The 21337-nt window shown below is 42.1% G+C and overlaps 1 protein-coding gene across 2 annotated transcripts in view; it reads right to left on the reverse strand.

Moving 5' to 3' along the window:
* Positions 1-716: 716 nt before the first annotated feature.
* Positions 717-21337, reverse strand: part of WASHC5 (WASH complex subunit 5) — a 50764-nt gene continuing 30143 nt past the window's right edge. For both annotated transcript variants that reach the window (XM_081117115.1, XM_081117116.1), the window contains exons 18-29: positions 19851-19952; positions 18468-18647; positions 17241-17365; positions 14851-15013; positions 14378-14480; positions 14210-14289; positions 13531-13634; positions 12430-12559; positions 11021-11117; positions 6693-6846; positions 3853-3940; positions 717-1132 (exon numbers count right to left, since the gene is read on the reverse strand). In XM_081117115.1, coding sequence (XP_080973241.1) covers positions 1076-1132; positions 3853-3940; positions 6693-6846; positions 11021-11117; positions 12430-12559; positions 13531-13634; positions 14210-14289; positions 14378-14480; positions 14851-15013; positions 17241-17365; positions 18468-18647; positions 19851-19952 — 1383 coding nt within the window. In that variant the 3' untranslated portion in view covers positions 717-1075. The remainder of the gene's footprint in view (positions 1133-3852; positions 3941-6692; positions 6847-11020; positions 11118-12429; positions 12560-13530; positions 13635-14209; positions 14290-14377; positions 14481-14850; positions 15014-17240; positions 17366-18467; positions 18648-19850; positions 19953-21337) is intronic.

The raw sequence follows: 21337 nt of genomic DNA on the forward strand, positions 1-21337 counted from the left end.
TTCTATGATGGTGAAATAAACCTTTACAAGTTCTAATACACTTCTTTCATCAGGATTTGAGGCAAATAACTTGCCATAAAATCAGAAAACTGAAAGGAACCTATGAAATCACTTAACCCCGATTTTGCAGATGATGCTAACAGGCTAGCTTGGGGCAAAGTTTAGCTGGTGGCAGAACCAGGACTCAAACTTTGCCTCCTCATAACAAATCAATGCTTATTCCCCTGCAACTTGCTAAATGACCACCAAACACATATCCATTTTTTCCCCCTTTTTTCAACCAGAGGAACATGGTTGGGTCAGGGCTGAAACATCATTGCTCTTTCCCAGCTGCCACAATAGGGTGGCAGTGCCCGAAATGCTTAGGATTTGGAGAGCAGGGGTGAAAGCTAGTGGTTAAGCTGTTACCAAGAAAACAAGGGCTTATGCCTAGCACAGCGCGGGGACTGTGCGGGAGGGCAGGCCCAGGGGTTGCTGAGGGAGAGGAAAGGGTGGAGGGAGCAGCTGAAGTTGGGGAGTCTCACAGAAGGGCTGCTGGGAACCCCCGAGGGTCTCTAGGTCTCAGACACCAAGAAACTTATGTGGTTTGTGGTCCACAAACTGTGTGGTCACTGTATTTGCTACTAGTCTGACTATCACCATGTGCCTGCCAGCCTGTCACGGTGTATCCATGGGGCCTACCAGATTCATCTCTTACCTTCCAGACAAGGTTTTTTGCACAGTGAATATATAATTTTCGAATAAGCAGGACCACGGGGTACTGGCAATACTATTTTACTGAAAATCTGGAGTTGCACAAATAGTTCTTTAGAACATAAAACTAAATTACATTCAGCATTTGTAAGAGGCAGTACAAAAATGTGTTCTGCCTCTACATGATATAAATTGCATATAATACCATGATTTAAACAATATTACCTAGTTCCATGAGATATACCTTACTCAGAATGTCTGATGTTTCCCCACAATAAAGGGAAAACATGCAGTTACATGAGCAGTTGAGTTTCATCTTAATTCATGTTAGTGATGGTGGGAAGATTTAGGGACAATCCTTTCAGCAAAGTAGAAGGAAAAGTTACAGGACTGTTCTGAACTCGTCAAAAATGAAATTAGGCACGTGTGCTTCAGCAACCTAAAGGAAGAAAACAAGGGAGTTCCATTATTCATAGTGTTATTCAGAACACATGCAAAATTTTCCATATGCAAACTAAAGAAATGAAGACATCCTTCAGAGCGGGGTGAGTCATGTGGAGCACTGGCCTCACGGGGGTGGGCTACTCCTTGAGACCGCCCCCGCTGTTCCTGGTGTCCTTGGTCCTGGTCTAATTTCTTGGAACTGCCAATATCCCAGGGGATGCTGCCCAGCACCCCCTGCCTGCACCCCGAGCGCTTAAAGGCACTCTGATCTGCTAGGAAGCCCTGAGAGCAGTATCTCTAGGAAGAACAGGAGTCTGGCAAGTGACCAAGCCAGAGGGGGAAGAGGAAGGTCTGGAGGCACCCGGCCCTCAGCTATGCTTAGGGGAAGCCATGAGGGGTGGAATGGGGTGGAAGGTAGAGCTACTTACTCTCCAAGTGCTGGAAATGGGAATTTTTAAAAAGCAGTGTTTAATTTTTTTTCTAATTATAAAAATACCTGCTAATTAGAGGAAATTTTACAAATGCAGGAGTATAAGAGAAAAATCTGATCTTAATCCCTTAGAGAAAACTAAAACTGATAATTATGTTGTACTGAAGTCTTCCAGGTTACACACACACACACACACACAAATTAGGAATACATAATCTTGTGTTTTTTACCTCTGCTAAATCTTATATCATGAACATACCTTGCACACATATCTTGGTGAACTTATTCCTAGCAGCGGTATTGCTGGGATCAGGTAAGTAAGTTACAAAACCATTTTTCAGGCAGATAAAGACAAATTTCTCTCCCCAAAGGATAAGCCAATTTGCACTCCCATTGACAGGGTTGAGAAGTACTATTTCTCTAAACCTTACAAGCACTAGGGACCCAACATCTGACTTGACCAATCTGATGGGCGGAAACAGTAATTTTACTGTTATTTTGATTTGTGTCCCTTGAATAGAAGTCCGGTTGAGCATCTTTACAAAGGTCTACTGGCCATTTATATTTCTCCTAAAAACTGCCTGTTAATATTCTTTGCCCATTTTTTTTTTCTATTGGGATTGGGTTGGTTATCATTTTCTTATTGGTGTAACGAATACAGAGTACAAGTCAAGGAAACTGGTCCTTTATTAATACTTAATTAACTTTTTAAATTAAGAGACATTCAACAGAATTGTTGAATTATATTTAGCATTTATAAGAGATCAGTTCTCTAAATCTTTTTCTTTATAGTTTCCTCCCTTGGTATTTGACGTAGGAAGTTCAGAGAGAGCTGATACATTAATTTTAGTCAAATATCTGCTAATTTATTTGTTTCACTTTTCAAATTAACTCTAACCTATCTGTAATTTTGATACGTGGGAGATGTGAAGAGATAAATTTGCTATTTTTTAACCAAATAATGAACTAACTGTCCCTTCCTCTCCTAATTTGAGATGCTACTTTTCCTTCCATACAATTGTATGTGCTAGGATTTGTTTCTAGGCAACACGTTCTAGTCTATTGATCCATCTCTTGAGTCACACCAGTACATACTATTTTGATTTTTGTAGTCTTGCAATATATTTTCATATTTGGTATAATATGTTTCAATCTTTTTCTAAATCCTATTTTAGCCCAAGTCCTATGAAATTTGTAAAAAATTTTTTCCCAAAGTTAAAAACAGTATCTGGAATTTTAATCATAACTGCAAATAAATCTATAAAGAGCTGATACTCCTACAATATTTGAGTCTCCTCATTCAGAATGTGACATGGACTTCCAAATTTTGTATTTTAAAATTTTATAGTTTTTTCTAAATTGTTTTTATATTTCTTCAAGAGGTTACTCTTGGCTATATTATTTCCTTGTTAATTCTGTGAATACAAGCATTTCTTCATATTTTTGAATTATTAGAACATTTATTTTATACATTATCCTATAACCAGCTTTTCTGAACTCTTAATCACTTTTCACATGATTCTACTTGGTATTCAAGGAAGACAATTACATCCTCAGTAAGTGCAAACTTGTCGTCTTTCCATGGTGCATATTTTGTTGCATTTATTTCACCACCTCACACTTGTACTGCAGTTACAGTTCCGCCTTCAATAAGAATGTCACTGGTGTCTCACGACTCAGTATGGCGTAGCCAGTTAGTTTTTAAAACATCTTTGGCTTTTGTTATAAAAAAGGATCTTTGATTCCAAACCTACTAATTTTTAAAAATCAGAATGGCTTTTCAGCATCTGAAAGTCTTTTATATTTTAATATCAAGCTCCCCGCTTTGAGCTAAAATACATCAAAGTAGAATTACCAGTAAGAAGGAAGAGGAAAAGTTTCTTAGAAGGTAAAAGCAGGCTGTCATTTTTGGAAACAGTGGTCACACGTAATTTTAGCCGTGGCGTGAATTTAACCAGGTTACGTGGCGAGGGAAGCACACCCCCCGGTCACTTCTCTACCCTGGCCACTGAAGGGGCTGCACATCTTACCTCCTGCACTGGTGAGCTGCTGACAGGGGGGCGTGATAGACAGTGACAGGGGAGGGAAGTTGTATTAAACTGTCTTCTTGCAAAGCACTTAACATGGTGGAGAAGGTAGGAACGCTTCAGAGCTGTGGGCAGAGCAGAGCCAAGGGCACAGGCACCCCTGTGAATGAGCTACTGGACCTCACTCCTAATGAGCCTGGGGCCACGCAATACCATCTTTTTACACAAAGGGCATTGACACTGTTCTTTATCACTTACCCTCCTGGGTAGCTTTGTGTACCGAACATAATCCTCCAGGAACAGAAGGGCACCCACGACATCTGCAGGCATTTCTGGTACCTTCTGGCTGTAACAGAACAGTCTGGATCCATTAACTGTTTTGCACATAGGAGACCCTCAGTCAAGATACTGAGATAGTAAGCCAACGACAGATCTGCAAATGCAGTTAAAGAAGAAACATCCACAGACCATCTTGCTTCCTATCAGGTCAGTATCCTGCTCGCCTGCCTTTAGCGCCTAGCGCGGGAGACAAAATCTCAACTCTGGCTCACAGGGACCTTCGCGTATGGCCCCGGCCGTCGGTCTAGACTCCCCTGTACCTCAGCACTTCACGGTTACAGAGCGGCAGGTTCCGGAACAGGCCCTCCTTCCCATGCCCTCCAGCCTGCAGCTATTCACTCTGCATGCTGACCTGAAAGGAGGCTTCGAGGTACCTTCCAGTCCCAGCCTGGGTACGACCTCTCCCTCGAAGTCCTGCCTGGCTCCTGCGGGCCGACGGCTCTTTCCTTACGCTCTCAGTGCACCTGGCATCTTTCGCCAAGCCTCAACGTTTCAGTTGCCTGTGTGCCGGCTTCCTTGAGGGCCGGGGTCATGCCCTCATCATTCTGCCCCAGGACCTGGGGCTGTGCCTGGACCATTACTGTGTATCGGGGGTGTCAGATAACAAAGCATCTAATACTCTCCGTACGAGTCCCACCCGTGTATTCATTCATACGGCGACACTGCCGGCCTCTCTCAAGCTGAGAATGCAGCGAAGTGCATGACAGCCTTCTTGGGCAGCTTACATCCCTGTTTTTATCAAAATGAGTTTTTAAGTATTTCTGTACAGATTAGCATTTTCTAAATAAAGAATTTTATGGTGGCAGATTACTGATGTATTTCTCTGATGATTTTTTGTTTTGTTTTTGAAAAGAACATTTAAGGTGGCTGTACCTGGAAAGGTTCCCACTGCTCTCAATCTTTTAGTGTGTGACCAGGGCTATATCTGTATTTGCTCTGCTTGAAACCAGGGTACGACGCCCGGCCGGGCGTGGCTCAGCGGTTGAGCATCGACCTAGGATCCAGGCAATCGGGGTTCGATTCCCGGTCAGGGCACATGCCCGGATTGCGGGCTAGGCAGCTGATCAATGACTCTCTCATCATTGATGTTTCTATCTTTCTCTCTCCCTCTCCTTTCCTCTCTCTGAAATCAATAAAGATATATTTAAAAAAAACACCACAAAACTTAAAAAAAAGAAAAGAAACCAGGGTACGAAGGCATCTCCATACATCTCGAGTTCCTACATCACTTCACCTAGCCGAATCAGAAACCCTGAGCTGCAGCTCGACCCCGGTATCCTGATGAACTCTCTCAAGGTTGCCAGGAACACGTTGGGCTCGAGCCACACTTACTCCTTTGCAGTCATTAGTGACGAAGAAACAGAGGACGGACCCGCCAACTCGTGACAGATGGCGCGCTACAGCTGGGGTGGCCGGGGGTGGCGGTGACTGGAAACAACCATGCTTTTGCCACCTGAACTGAGTCCCGTGGCCTCCTCTCCCCACGGTCCTGGGTGAGATGCGTCAGATTTGGAACCTACTGTTTTCCTTTGCAACCGACCTTGTTTGGTGACTGTAACTGAGGCTGCCTCATCCTTCCAAGTGCTCTTCTGTTTTTCAATTGTTAAAAAATCTCCTCTTTGAAGCAAGGCTGACCATACGTCCTAGAAAAACATCCAGTGTTTGTTGTTCTAACCATTAACTAAGATGGATGAAGACTGGCCTGATTGAGGCTCATGGAAAAAGATGCCAGAATTTAAAACAAATATAAAATCACTATGAGCCACTGATATACAACGGGTGTCAAGGATCTAGGACTGCGATTCTAGGTGCACTGTGTCAACAGGGGACCAGGATGAAGGAGTGCAATAGCCCCTCCACCCTAAGGGGAGGCTGTATTCAAAATCTGGGTGCACGTTTGGGAAAACATTTTAAGATGGCCAGTAACAAACTAGAGCCCCCAGAGGTGGTCACCGGCATGCCAGGAACAGGTGCAGGGGCTTAACCAAAGAAGAGAGGACCTAAGGCAGCAGGTGACATTAGCCATTTGAGGAGATGATGCAAAGGAAGGAGACTGCATTTAGTCTGTCTAATCTCAAAGGGCAGAAGGCCCAATGAATGATATTTTCAGAGAGAGATGGGATGACACTTTCCATTTATCGTAATCCGGAACTTTCTAATGATGAGAAGGACTCTTCCAGTGTATTGTGTTGCCTCACTGAAGGGAGTATCCCAGCAGAGGTGGGATGGCTGCTTGCCTGGGACACCTGAGAACTGACTAATGCCCTTGGCGGGAGGTAAGTAAAATGGCTCTGAAATTACCACCGATGAGTAGAGGGCTTGGAACACTTAAAGATGATGAATTAAAGGTTTACAAGCTTTGTATTCAATAGGAACTGGGGTGTGATTTCTGTCTCATTACACACCAGGAGCTCGGGCTGTGTCCAGGGTCTGAGGGGTGTAGAGCTGTCCCTGGCTGTGGCCCAGCAGGGCATGCAGGCTCCCTGAGGTCTGTTCCTGCTGGCAGAGGAACAGGTCTGCACTTTCGTCCCCACACTAATCACGGTAGTGACTCATTCATGCAACCTCCCTGTGAGTGTACCTGGAGGTGCCCCGGGCAGGGAGACTTAAGGGAGCCCACGATGAATTCCTCCGGACAAGGAGATGTGCCCAGACTTGCTTTATAGTGCAAGGCAGCAGCCCATGCCCATCCCTGCCAGCGAGACACTGAGAGATGTGGGCTGCCAGGCCGACGGCCCCCTGCACCCCGCCCCACGTACCTGGTACACTGCTCCACTGTGGAGCGGATGAACTGGCCGATCAGCGCCAGGAACTGCTCCGTGTACCGGGAGTGGAACTGCTTCAGCAGGGTGAGCAGGCCCAGGACGAGCGGAGGCCAGTCCACGGGGTCGGCAGGCTTTCGGCAGACCATTCCTGCAAGGAACCAGACCACCAGTTACACCACCTGGCCGAGTGCTCGTGTCTGGAGGCGTCCACTTAGTGGGAAGGCTCGCGAGGGCACTCTGGGGCCGCGTCCCACATCCTCTTGGGTGCAGGGTCATGCGGAGGGCAGACCAGCCCTGGGCTGCGGTCTCAGGCAGGCCCGGGTCGGCCGAGGCTGCCGGTGGTCTGCAGGGCTCAATGCAACATAGCAATTGCTCATTTTTAAATTACCAGCGCTTCATCTTTTGGATCATATAATTACAGCATGTGACTGCAGTAAAATTTAAAGATATAAAAAATATTGAGAAAATGAAAATGACCTATAAGCGACTTCTGTTAAATGGCTGCAGGATAGATTGGATTACCTGAACTACTCTCTTAAATGAAAATGACTAAACTGCTGGACAAATATTTAAAGTGTTTTTAAACACAATGTTAAATGTTACACAAGAAAAGAGACTGTGACCTTCTGCCTGGACGGCTGCACGGGGAACAGAGGTAGGGGTCTAGGGGGAAACACATGCTGAAAAAGAACAAAGGTGGAAGAGCCACACTGCCTGATCTCAAGACCTGCAGTAGTCAAAGTAATCAAGACATATTGGCACAAAGATAAATAGATGGATGGTCCAGAACAGAAAATTGAGTAATAGTCCCACCCTTGTACGATCACTTAAATTTTCACAAATATCCAAACACTGTAATGGAGAAAGAGAAATCTTTTCCGTAAACAGTGCTGAAACTGGCTATCCTTTATGGGCAAAATATGAGTGCTGATCCCTACTTCACACTGTACATAGAAAGTAATTTGAAACGAGCACAAATGCAAAAACTAAAACTACAAAACTTCTAGAAAAAAAACAGGAGACTATCTTTGTGACCCTCAGGTAGGCAAAGACTTCTTAGGACACAGAAAGGACTAATTATAAAGAAAAAAGAGATAAACTGGACACCATCAGCATTAAATACTTCTGCTCACTAGAGTCACCAATAAAAAAATGAATAGGTAAGCCAGTTTATGAGAAAATTCAGAATACATATAACATAGGATTTGTACTCATAATATATAAATAACTCCTACAATTTAGAAATAAGAAAGCAATCAACCCAATTTAAAAACAGGCAAACAACTTAAACACACACTTAACAAAGAAAGGGATAATTAAAACGACAGCTACACACCAGGCACACCCATTAGAATGGCTGAAACCAGGAAGACAGCATTGCCAGATGCTGCTGGGGTGTACAATGGTGCAACTTTATCATAAAGTAAAACTGGTCAGACAGACCCCTGGATCCCATATTTGGGTTCTTGTGAAGACTCGAAGTCTCTTATTTAAATCAGACATGCCACAACGAGTAAACCTGATTTACCTGACCTGGGCCTTGGCAATTCTGAATTACTCAATGCCCACTGTAGGAGACACCAACAGTATTCAGAACACGAAGAAATAATCCTTTCCAGGTGGAGAGCAAAGTGGTGCATACAACAAAAACCTCTTCCATGAATGAGGCGCCACAGAGACTCTTACAGGACAGACTAAGACAGGCATGTGTTCTTAGGTCAGTCTTGAGAAAAATGCCCACAAGGTTAAATAAATGTGTTAAGGATATATATATGTGTGTGTGTGTGTGTGTGTGTATTTTTTCCTTCCTCAGTTCTACTTTTTAAAAATTTGATTCCCGAATTAACAAATCAGTGTAATTAATGACAAGAACTGTAGTCAGGTATAGATACATTTCTGGGACACTTAAAGGTTTTGTTTGTTTTGTTTAAAGGTCTGAAAACTTTATGGAATAGTGACATGCTTCTCATAAGCAGTTGTATAACTGTGAGTTTATTTATTATTATTTTTAAAATATGTCTTTATTGATTTCAGAGGGAGGAAGGGAGAGGGAAAGAAAGATAGAAACATCAGTGATCCCCTATTGGGGATCAAGTCCACAACCCGGGCATGTGCCCTTACCAGGAATCAAACTGAGATCTCCTGAGTAATAGGTCGATGCTCAACACCTGAGCCACGCTGGCCGGGTGACTGTGAGTTTTTAAAAAAATTTTATTTACTGATTTGAGAGAGAGAAGCATTAATTTGTTGTTCCACTTACTTATGCATTCACTGGTTGCTTCTTGTATGTGCCCTGACCAGAAATCAAACCCACAACCTTGGCGTATTGGGATGACACTCTAATCACCTGAGCTACCCGGCCAGGGCAAGCAGTTGTATAACTGTAACACACCCCACCATTCTTTTAACATTGTTTCTGTAAATGATGACTTGTAAATTCACCACCTCAAAGGAAGCAGACTCCAGCCTTCAGGCACTTCAGCTCCAAGGACTTGCTCACCTCTGATGGACAAAAACCAGACCATTGCTTGACCATGCTTAACCGGCTCCGAGATGATTATTGGAGCAGACCTTGCTGACTCGCACGTAGCACCCTCAATGAGAGCCCACAACCCACTCTGGTTTCCTTTGCTCTGCCTTCCCCTTCCCAGCTCATAAAAACCCCTGCCAGCACTGAGAGGTTAAGATGGTCATCTTCTCAGGCTGCTGGCTCTTGAATAAATCAATTTTCCTTCCATCAGACCCTTTCCCTTTATGGATGATTGGCTTTGGAGCAGCAGGCAGCTGAACCTGGGTTTGGTATCTGAATGAAGGTGCCTGACCTCAACCTTACGCACAATGAAGGAAATAGTACCTCAGATTGTGGCCAGTGGATGAATAGTCTATAACGAAAACAAGATATCCTTATGCACTGACAACTTGTCGCTATAAACGATCATATATTCTTATTTAGTAAAAATACAGGGATAACAGGAAGAACATGAATCTGAATCTTGAGATGAACCCTTAAACTCTCTTGGAATGGTTCTTGACATTGATTTTGACCAATATACAGAAAAGGAGTTAGCATCCGTTGAGTACTTGCTCTGTGCTGGGTGCTGTATTAAGTATTTTTAAAATCTGATTGGTCTGAGAGGTTAAGTGACTTGGCCACAGTCATCACTTAGGTGATAAGTGGTGAAGCCAAGATTCAAACATACACGTGTTCCCTCCCTCCTACAGCAAGTACCCGGCACCACCATGCTCTGAACTCAGCCAGAGTAATAAGAATTGGTATGGGTGTTGTGTCTAGAATCAAGAAATATTTTTGAATGAGAGAATGAAAACCTTAAAGGGAATTCACATCTTTACCCTAAAAAAGCTTATGAAATAGGAAGGGAAATACATCATTTGCTGGTTAAAAAATAATATGGTTATACTTTTTTAAAAAAAATCTTTATCAATTTCAGAGAGAGGAAGAGAGAGGGAGGGAGAGAGAGAGAAACATCAATGATGAGAGAGTCACTGACCGGCTGCCTCCTGCACACCACCCACTGGGGATCGAGCCCGCAACCCAGGCATGTGCCCTGACTGGGAGTCGAACCACCATCTCCTGGATCCCAGGTCGATGCTCAACCGCTGAGCCACGTTGGCCAGGCTGGTTGTACTTTTAAAGTAAATTTAACTCTATAGTGGATTTTTAAAAACTCTACTTAGATAAAAAGTTTGGAGACAGAGGAAATACTTGGGAATCTATTAGAAATGTGTTTATAAAAATGTTCAAGATAAACTGATCAATGACCAAAAAATTACGGTTATGGTCCTGGGCAGGCTAACTCTACTGAAAGCCTCTGGTATCATCTATCGTTTGTGCTGAATGTTTCCACATGCGATCATACATATCTTAATGTACTAAACAGTCCCCATTAGTCTTCTCTCCTGACTGTCCTGTCCCTCTTCACACTGCCACCCTAGACACGCGGCAGGCGTGGGACGCTCATCGAAAGAATAGGACATTAATCAAAAGAATTTTCTTTCACACCGCAATCAGCTACCTAAACATTAAAAAAAAGGAGAGAAGCCAAGGTCCCATACATTTTACAAGTGGAATTACCACTGGAAATTAAAGGTGGACGATGGCTGGTTGATATTAAATCCACTGTCTACATTTCATAAAGGGGCATTAAATTTCAGAGGCCCTAAGACAGGGATTTTATAAACAAACATTTAATTAAGAAAAGATCTCATATATGTGACATAGCATTCTATACAAAGAGCTGTTCTGCTAGTTATTAATCTATTGATATTGTTACTTATTGCAAAGGATAAATGTCATACTGTACCTAAGTTTTTGTTGTACTGAAGTTTTGGCAACTGAGCAATCAAAAATAGAAAGTTGACGACTGGGAAATAGGGTAGACGCTTCGTTGTTATGTATATCTGGAAAGAGAAAGTAAGAAAAATGGGCCTTTTTTTCACATTGCACAATGCTGTAGGACACACTTATAAGTGAAAAGCTTCTGTTTTATTTTGTTTTCCAGACTATCTAAAACTAGGATGGTTCCATTATTTGCTGCCTTCAGAGTTTTATTTAACACCCCTGCAAACATAAATATCTATATAACAATTATCCCTTCTGGGAAAGGGACAATTTTGCTTAAAGATTAGCAGTTTCTTCCCCCACTCCTCACAATAATCTGAATGTTATTAACAAAGGGGGGAGGGGGGGGTGACCAGCAAGAGTGGGATGGGAAGCATACACAGCAGTCAAGGTAAAGCTTGAGGGAAGGGCAGAGGGAGGAGGGAGGGAAGGAGGCAGAAAGAAAGAAGGAAAGCTCCACATAGCAGCAAGGGGCAGTACATGGCAGAAAGCAAGCAGATGTCTCCTGTTCTTTGTTCTCCCCTGGGCAATGTCACAGAGCAGTCTCCCTCCCAGTTCTCTTGGCAGAAAGTAGTAAGGGCATATCCAGCCACCTCCCCCCTGCCCGCCAGCCTGGTTACAGGGCAGCATTCCGGTTAGGAGCAGGGCTCTGCTTAGACCGCCTGGCTCCACCTTAGCTAGTGAGGAGCCCTGGGGAAGTGACCCACCCAACAATGGCACGTTTCACAGAGCTGCTGTGAAACTGAGGTCACCCATGGCCGTTAACACAGTGCTTGGCCCATAGTAAGTACTCAAAAAATATGAGCTGCTATTTAGGTTCATAATCATTTAACCAAAAACCCAGGAGATCATACAGATTTCAAAATTTCACATTTTATAATTTTACAAAGGTAACATAGGGTCTAGATTTACAACCTATAATCAAAGTCATCAAAACATGAACAGATCTTACAGTGACTTGTGAAAAAACTTCCAGTTCTCAGAGGATTTTGGACATCAGAATTGCAGGAAGAGCTTGTAGCCCCAGATTACAGTTGTGGTAACTATCAGCCACAAAGGGAAACATCTTTGGGCAGGAAGGATCAATGCCACAGTTGATCAAACTCCAGACAAACATAAAACTCATCTCTTACAGATGGACATTGTATCATTTGAGTCCCAAAGCCAGTCAGGCAGGGAAGGTGTGATCACACCCTCCTGTTATATATGGGAAAGAGGGGCTTAGAGGGGGCAGGGACATAAGTGAATGGAGGCTCTGGGATCTGAGCCCAGGTTCTCCGAGTGTTTAGCACAGTGGTCTGCCACCTGGGCTAAATCACTGTTTGGAACACACTGTCCCCAACCATCCCATTATATGTTTTAATCATCAACCTTATTCAGTGGGTTGTGAATGCCAGCTGCCTCCAGGTAGGCTGTGATTTCATACAAGAGTGTATTATCTTCTTTGGGGTAAGGACGGGAGGGGTCCTGGTAGTGGGCTTCGATGTCTGCTAGCAGTGCCCTACGTAGGAGGAAACACAAAGCAGTGATAAATGTTAGAGATTAATTGAATTTATACAACAGTTAATACGGACTACGATGTAGTCTTTCAGGGCCTCAGTTTCCTCATCTGGAAAATGAGGGCTTGACCCTCCCCACTCTCCATTGCCATGTCTGTGACTGGGTGTAAGTGAAAAATTTAACCTCCAATTACTTTATCTCCTGGAGTTAACCCAGATCAAATGCTTTCACCACTCAAGCTTTATGAACTGACTGAACTGTCTGACCAAGAAGCGTGACTTACTTAAGCAGAAGGCTTGAAATGAGAGCAAGTTGTTGAAAACACTTCTAATTGCCCACAGGATGATCACTGACTCAGTCCTGTGGAAACTCAAGTGTGGGTTTTGGTAACACAGTCAACCCTTGAAGAACGTGGGAGTTAGAGGCGCTAACTTCCTGCACAATCAAAATCCGTGTATAACTATTGGCTCCTTAAAACCTAAATACTAACAGCCTGCTGCTAACCAGAATCCTTACCAATAACACACACAGTTGATTAACACACATTTTGTATGTTGTATGTATTATATACTTTATTCTTAAAGTAAGCGAGAGAAAAGAAAGTTAAGAAAATCATAAGAAAAAAATTTACAGTATTTATTGAAAAAAAATCTGTGTTGTAAGTGGACCTACACAGTTCAAAACCATGTGAACTGTGTTCAAAGGTCAACTGTAATTGCTTTCTCAACCTATGCAAGTACCTAGCATGGTGTCTGGTGTGTATTATTTGATCAATATATATTGGCTGAATAAATGAATCCATTAAAAAAAAAAAGAAAGAGATACACACACACCAAGGGACAATCCTGAAGAAACAGGTTTGAGTATCCATGGGAAAGGAAGGAAGCCTCTTAATCCAGAGCCTTCTTACCCATTAAGAAATTAAAAGAGTATGTATTGAAGAATCTGGCTCTTGCAAATGCTGGCACTTACTTATTGAGATTCTCCAGGGCGGCTGCCAGATGTTTGGAGTCAAATCGACAAGAATAATTTAATTCATTGGCAATTTGTTGTCTCAGAATCTGCATCTGCCCAACCTGTGAACAAACAAGAGAAAGAACAGGTAGAACAGGCCAGCATTTCAGAGTGATGGTAAGGAGGCAAACACCAAGATGTCAATTTTTCATTGGAGGATCACATATTCTGCGGCAAAATATAGGGGTTGCTTGGACTGGATCCATGGCTAAGAGCAACATCATCCCCAACGGAGCAGACGCAGCACAAGAGAGCATTCGAGGACTGTGGGGATGGACTCCAGTATGCTGACCTCAACATATCCCACAGTCTAACATTTTACAAAGTGACCCAGTAATGTTCAGGCCTCGTGTGTTAAAGGTGTCTGTTTTGGAGCTCTATTTTTGATCTTTTGGAATAAGTTCTCCAATTTTAGTAGTTGCTAGGAGCAGCCCTATCTCCTTTATTTGCCCTAAACTGAACTTTCCAAGTTCTAAGAATGCCATTTCCCTCTAATACTCTAAAATTTGGTGAATTTAAGTGTTCCACATCACTCAGGAATAAACTGATGAAAGAAGAGCGGCTTTCTTTGGGCAACAAAATTACAAGAATAATTAAAAGAACATAGCATTGATTATCAGTTTTCCCCACAACATACCTTCATTATAGCCTCGAGATAAGCTGTCCAAATCTTCTGTGTTTTGGCAATGGCAGAAAAATAAATTTTATTCGAATTTGCTGAAAGGTTAAAATATAATTTTCTATTTAGTGACTTTGGAAAGGGTACAGTGTTATCTCCACTTCCGGCTAGTTTCAGAACACTTACCTACAATGCTTTTGAGGGGGCTGACAGCATTCATGAGGGTTTTTAAAGTATCCTGGACAGTTTTGTCTCTCAGGATAATTTTCTGAAACATACTGAGGAAATTCTAGAACAAGAAGGCAAACATAATGAGTAAAGTGAGTCCTCCAGTTAGCTAGATGTCAGGTAGAACACAGACTGGCCTAAACCCCACCACACTGCAGCCAGGGTGATGCGGAAGCAGCAACTTCCGGCTCCTGTCAGAAACATCTGGTTTCTAGGAGTCGTCAGTTGCTGGCTTCAAAGAGAAAAAGTCTTATCTTCCCAAGATGAAACTCACAAAAGCCATCTACCCATAAAAATACCATGCTGGCCAAGAAATTCTAGTTGGGTCTCCTTCTTACACACCTAATGGGAGTCTCATATACATGTCAGTATGGGAAAGAATAGAGAAGTCTCATCTCTCCAGGGTAGCAGAAAACATGCCAGGGGCTCACCTGTAACTCCTTTACAATCATAAAGCACAGCAGCCTGTCCAACCCGTTCAGCCCGAAAGTCCCCAGCGTGGTCTGGATTTCTGAGAAGAGGCGGCTGCTGGTCACTTCTTGATGAGTTTTCATATCATACCAAGTGTTCAGCTGATCAATGTGACATGTCATTCTAAAACAAAACAAAACACACCCAAAACCCAAAAGCAGCTGAGGATTGATCCTTAAGAGATGGAGGACTCAACAGGCTTTGGAGCATCAGACATGAAAAACAGGGACATGGTTTGTGTTGAATAACCTCTGAATCTAGGCACCCAGTGTATGTACCTTCACGGTGATGCTCGATGGACCAGGATGGGCTAGTGCTTGGAGTCATGCGAAGAGGACAAGGTTAGACTGGGTGTCAGGCTGGAAGACTTTATGGCCCAGGTGTCTCTCTGAGGGGTCTTTCTTTAAATTTCCACAGACTGTGGACAACACAGTCACATGTCATTTCCACTTTGGTAACAAAGAAACTTTGAATCCTGGTGCCCTATCTAATATTTGAGGGTAAGATGACAAAGCCATTTCCTCTTTCCGACAGCTCTGGTTAGCAACCAGAGTCCGTTTAGACTCAGGAGTGTGGTGGTGACAACAACCGGCAGTATTTACTGAGCACTTCTTAAGTGCCAGTGCTCGGCTAAGCTCCTTCCGTGTGCTATCTTTCTCTTCCTCATAATAGTGCTATTCTGGGACATACAAGCCATTTGACCCTCAATTTATAGGTGAGGTAACTGAGGCTTAGAGAGGCCTGGTTCCAACACCATACTCTCAACCATCATTTTAATGGTTCCCAAATGTGTGGGTTGGGACCTTAAATCACTGGTAGAATATGTAAAAACAGATGACAAGACCTACTCTTGAAGAGTCTGATTCGGTAGGTCTGGCCTGGAGTCCCAGTGTCCGCAATTTCACAAGCTCCACAGATGACACGCCCCAATTCTAAGAACCAGCCTGTGACTTTACTGAAATGGGATCTGGGCGGGGGAGTTAAGAGCCTCAAGTGCTAGGGAGATGTAAATTTGGAGGTAAATGAGAAGAGCGAGATGATTTCCAGAACTGCATGACTTCTGCTCTCAGGGTTCAAGGTGTCCCTCTCCACCGCCCAGTGCCGGCACTTTCAGTGTGTCACTTATGAGGCTGCCAGCACCAATGATGAAATCAATACATGGCACGAAAATCCCAACTGTGCTCAATCCTTTCTGCAAGTATAACAAGGCATTAGGGGGGGGATTTCTAGAAGGGATTCAGTGATCAATTCATGGGCACCAAGAAAGGAGAAACTACAAAATGTTTGGATGAATTAAACACCTGCTGGGATTTTTGGAAAAAGTTTACGTATTGACGAGGCAGTTTTGATTACATGAGGTTTTTGCCGTTGTGACTATATATAAACTGTAACTCCTGGCATGCCAAGCTATGCGGTCTTCCCTTGAAGCCCACAGGACTTAAGAGTGGGGCTCTAGAGTCAGAGAGCCTAGTGTGTATTCTGAGTCTACCATTTCTTAACTTTGTGATCCTGGGGAAGTGATTTAGCTTTTCTGTGCCTCAGTTGCTTTGTCTTTAAAATGGAGAGAGTAACAATGCCTACTTCATAAGACTCTCGTAATGAGTGAAAGAATGTGAATCATGTTCTGGGAAGAGAGCACAAGGTAAGTGCTCAATAAAATGTTAGTTCTCACTATCAAAGTTGCTTGGGTGTTGGGCTAAGAAACGAGGAGGTCATCATCTTAAAAGGTCAGGATATGAACTGACAAGTGCAAGACCCTGTGACTGGAACAGGGGTGTGTGCTAAGGTTACTAGGTACAGATGAGCAAGCTGTAATTTAAATAATAATTTGGTATAGTGGGATGTCCACAGGTCCAAGTGAGTAGAATGTTAATTGGAGAGCAAGAGGAGCATAGCTGCCAGTGTGGCTTAGCAGCCGAGCATTGACCTAGGATCCAGGAGATCGCGGTTTGATTCCCGGTCAGGGCACATGCTGGGGTTGCGGGCTCGATCCCCAGCAGAGGGTGTGCAGGAGGCAGCCGATCAATGAATGTCTCTCATCATTGATGTTTCTATCTCTCTCTCTCCCTCTCCCTTCCTCTCTCTCTGAAATCAATAAAAATATATATTTTTTAAAAAAAAAGAAGAAAAAAAAAAGAGGAGCATAGACTAAAGGAGGCCAAATAGATCTTAGAGTTGTTTTGATCTCTACTTCTTTGAACTGAAGTCACCTCAGTCACAGTGAGGAAAATATATAGTCTCAAAAAAGTCAATTTTAATAAACAAAGCTGTGACCTGAATATATGCAGCACATGTTTAGACTTCGACTGTCCCTGGTGTTTAAGGCCCAGTGGAATTCAGATGTACCTACTTTGGGTCTGTGATCCGCAAGATTTCTCTGCAGAGTCGACCAATAAATGTCACAGACTCGTCTACAGGCGTGAACTTTGGTATTGGAATATGAGTGGACTGGTACATACTCTGCCAGTCTTGAATCTAGAAGAAAATAACAAATATGTGGTACATCTTTGACAAAGTAACCTAGTTATGCTTTTTCCACATAGTTTTATACGGATAATGTTGCATAAAGAGTGACAACGAATGCTCCTTGGTTTCAAGGAGAAAACTTTAAAAACTGTACTAACAGCCATTCCAAAACACCACATATTACATTTATTGAAAAAGGAACACTTGTGAAAAAGGTGAATAAGGATAAGTGAGATGAGACACGGGAACTTCTGGCCTTTTGGCTCATGAGTTAACCTGTCAGTGTAATAATAAAAACCCCAAATATCATAAAGTTGGAAGATACCTAATCTTTCAATACCTGAATCATCAGTTCCCTAATTAGAAGCATACAGAGTGGCTCCTTGTTAGCTACTAACTAAAATCTAACTTCTCAGCTATGATACTTAAGAATTTGGTGCTCAAACAACCCAATTAAAAAATAGGCAAAGGGCTTGAGTAGACATTCCTCCAAAGAAGATACAGAAATGTCCAATAAGCACAGGAAAAGATGCTCAACACCATTAGTTATTAGGAAAATGTAGATTAAAACCACAATGAGATACCACTTCACACCTATTAGGATGGTTATAATTAAAAAAAAGAAAGAAAATAATAAGTGGTGAGGATATGGAGAAATTAGGAAATTAGAACCCTCAGGTATTGCTGGTGGTGCAGGTACTGTGGGAAACAGCTTGGTGGTTCATCAATACGTTACACAGAATTACCATATGGCCCAGCAATTCCGCTCTTAGGGACATACTCCAATCAAACCCAAATGACTCCTAAGTCTTCTGAATTCTTGATCACTTGAATTATTACAATGATAACAAAGGGACTCATTCTGTAGCCATTTAATCATGTCTGCTTTCTCCTTATGACAGTGAACTATAAGAGGTCAAGTGTCATATAAACTTTGAAATCCTTACAGCTCCTGAAGGTACTCTGAAGGTATTTGTGACTTTCTAGTGCTTATTGATTTCTAGTAACTGTTTAAATAAACTTTCTTGTTGGCATTTCTGAGGTATATGGTATGTATTTTAGAAGTCAGAAATAACAAAATAGTTAAGAATTTAACAATGTATTTAGATACCTTTGTTCTTAAGAAGTTATTACACTCCTGCTCCACATTATAATTTATAATACGAGATACTTCCTCCTGCCAAATCTTGAGAGCATAAATGTTGACGTAGTCCTGTATATATTCAAAAGAACGGTGAAATCCATCCATGGTAGCTCCCAACTCTTTCAGCTTGGGCATCAATTCACTTGGCTGCGCAAAAGGGGAAACACAATTCTATCATATTGCAGTAGAATGTTAACCACTAATATCTATATTGGACTTTAAATGATACCCTAAGATAGTTCAGGACAGCTTTGGAAATATGTACTCACTTCCTACCTATCTAGGACGAGTGGTAACCGATGTCCGACATTCAGGAAAAGAATAGATCTCATTCATTTGGGAAGGAAGCCTCATACAAAAGAATATAAAAAATGCATGTTGACTTCTCTTACATCATTTGATGAATATGTCTATCTTAAAACACTTTTTAAATGGTTTTATCTTAAAACTATTTTAAATGGAATTTACGGAGATGAAAAGTACCCTATATATAAATTTCAGGCCTATTTCTTTTTTCTCCTGAGAAAAATTACCATATCCTTAACATATTAAAAAAAATAAAAACATACAGCCTTTATGGTTCCTATCTGCTTTAGGCTTAACAAGTACTTTTTTTTTTTAATCCTCACCTGAGGACATTTTTTTTCATTACTTTTCAGATAGAGTAGAAGGGGGTACAGAGAGAGAGAGAGAGAAATATCAATGTGAGAGATACATTGATTGGTTGCCTTCTCCATGCAACCCGATCGGGGTCGGGGATCGAGCCTGCAACTGAGGTACGTGCCCTTGGCTGGAGTTGAACCCAGGACCCTTCAGTTTGCTGGCCAACTCTCTAATCACTGAGACAAACTGGCCAGGGCATGTTAACAAGTTCTTTTAACTAGAAGAAGTCATTCTGAATTACAAACATCAGTTCAATTCTTAAATTTGGGGGTCAGTAGGTGAAGAACAAAAGTACTGATTTCAAAAAGGGTTTTCCTATAATATGACTAGATTACAATATTGGATCAAAAAGCACATCTGTTGCCCTGGCAGGTGGCTCAGCTGGTTGGAGCACTGTCCCATTCACCAAAAGGCTGCGGGTGCAACCCCTGGTTGGGGCATGTACAGGAGACATCCAATTGCTGTTTCTCTCTGTCTCTCTCCCTTCCTCTCTCTCTCAAATCAGTAAAAACATATCCTTGAATGAGAATTAAAAAAAAAAAAGCACACCCGTTGACAGTATGGAAAATCATGTCAGATATCTGTTAGGAGGAAAGGTCTTGGTCATAACAGTTACACGTGGTACTCTAGTCCATTTTTAAAAACTGAACAGACAGAAAGAATGGACTCATCCTGCTTATCTGGTACCTTGGCTCGAGGGTTGAAGATCAATCCCCGGTGAAGAGCAAAAGCGACACGTTTAACAAGCTCCTTCCTTATTCCGTCTTCCAGCAATTGTTTGGGATCCACCTGAGAGCAAATCGAAGAGTAATAAATGGCAGTGAGGAAAAGCTGGTCCTGAAGAGTCCGGAGGAAGGACAGTTCCCAGAGTGCACAGCGGAGTGCTTTCTACCTCTTTCCTTAAGGATGGGGACTGTTGTCCTTTCCTGTCCTCTGTGACCTTGTGTAGCTAGGACCAGAATTGTTAGACCTGTTACCTCTTTAGGACCTGGTTTATCTTAGTAAAACTCATAATGATAATTTTACAACATGGCATTTCAAAGGTGGTGGGTATGGAAAGTTTTACGTTGCCTTACATTTAAATCATTTTGTTAAAAGTAAAATTTCCTTTTCTGATCACCAGGAAGGAGTGGAATAAAGGGCCTGAATTCAGTCTTTCCTCTGGGTGTTATCTCAGGGAATCTATAGGCATAGGGGCAAATGCTGGTTTTGGGTTGGATGCTCTGCAGGTTTAAGAATTCTCTTTTCTTTCAACACTCTTAGAATGGTGTTTGTAATTAGGGAGATAAAATATGAAAGCAAATCTGTTATCTAAGCTTATTTTGCTGATTCTTTTTTTCAGGTAATGAGAAAGCTTTTGTTATTCTCCCAAAAGACAGTTTCCTATCAGATCCATAAAACATCAAATAGCTTTAAGGTACTCCTTTAAATTCCTTGAGACTTGTCTCTTTTTTAAATTTGTAAAGAACCATTATTTCTAAAAGTGATAAAGATAATTGATGGGTTTTATCTGGGTCTGGTTATGTCTAAACTTCAAGAAAGATAAATGCAATGAAAGTCACAGAAATTACAAAAGCCAGAAAAACATATTGAATGCCATCATGGCTCTGCAATCAGTAAAATCCAGACTGGGGAGAAACTACAGGTCAAAGGCCTTGGGTTCCTCAACAGAAAAAAAACGAAACCTGGAGATGAAAAGAAACTTAAAAGACATGATATATATTTTTAAATGCAAACTAGAGTGTAGAGAGATTTACTTTTGGATAATAGAACTATAAACAACACATGAGGGGAGGATCGGGGTGGGAGCTGGCTAAATTATGTCTGTTGACTTGGGTTGGTGAAAATGAGTGATATTTACCTTCCAATAACCCATTAAGCTACACAATTGTTTCTGCAGCTTTCAGTATCTATCCTCTATTTTATAATAAAAAGGTAAATTATAAATAAATATAATCAATGAGAATAAAATCAAAGAAGTACTATGAAGGCTTCAGAGAAACATTCCTTATAAAACAGATTAATGAAGAAGTAAATGTTTTCAGGATCTAAAGTCTCCAATGGACCTTCCAGTTCTCCCTAGACTTTCACTAATCCATGGAGTGTACAGCAAAGAGAAAGCCCCTCACACACCCCTTTCCTCACATTTCTATCCCCTCCCCTAAAGTCAGCAG

Source organism: Miniopterus schreibersii (assembly GCF_964146895.1).
Source record: "Miniopterus schreibersii genome assembly, chromosome: 17".
In the NCBI taxonomy this organism is placed as follows: Eukaryota; Metazoa; Chordata; class Mammalia; order Chiroptera; family Miniopteridae; genus Miniopterus; species Miniopterus schreibersii.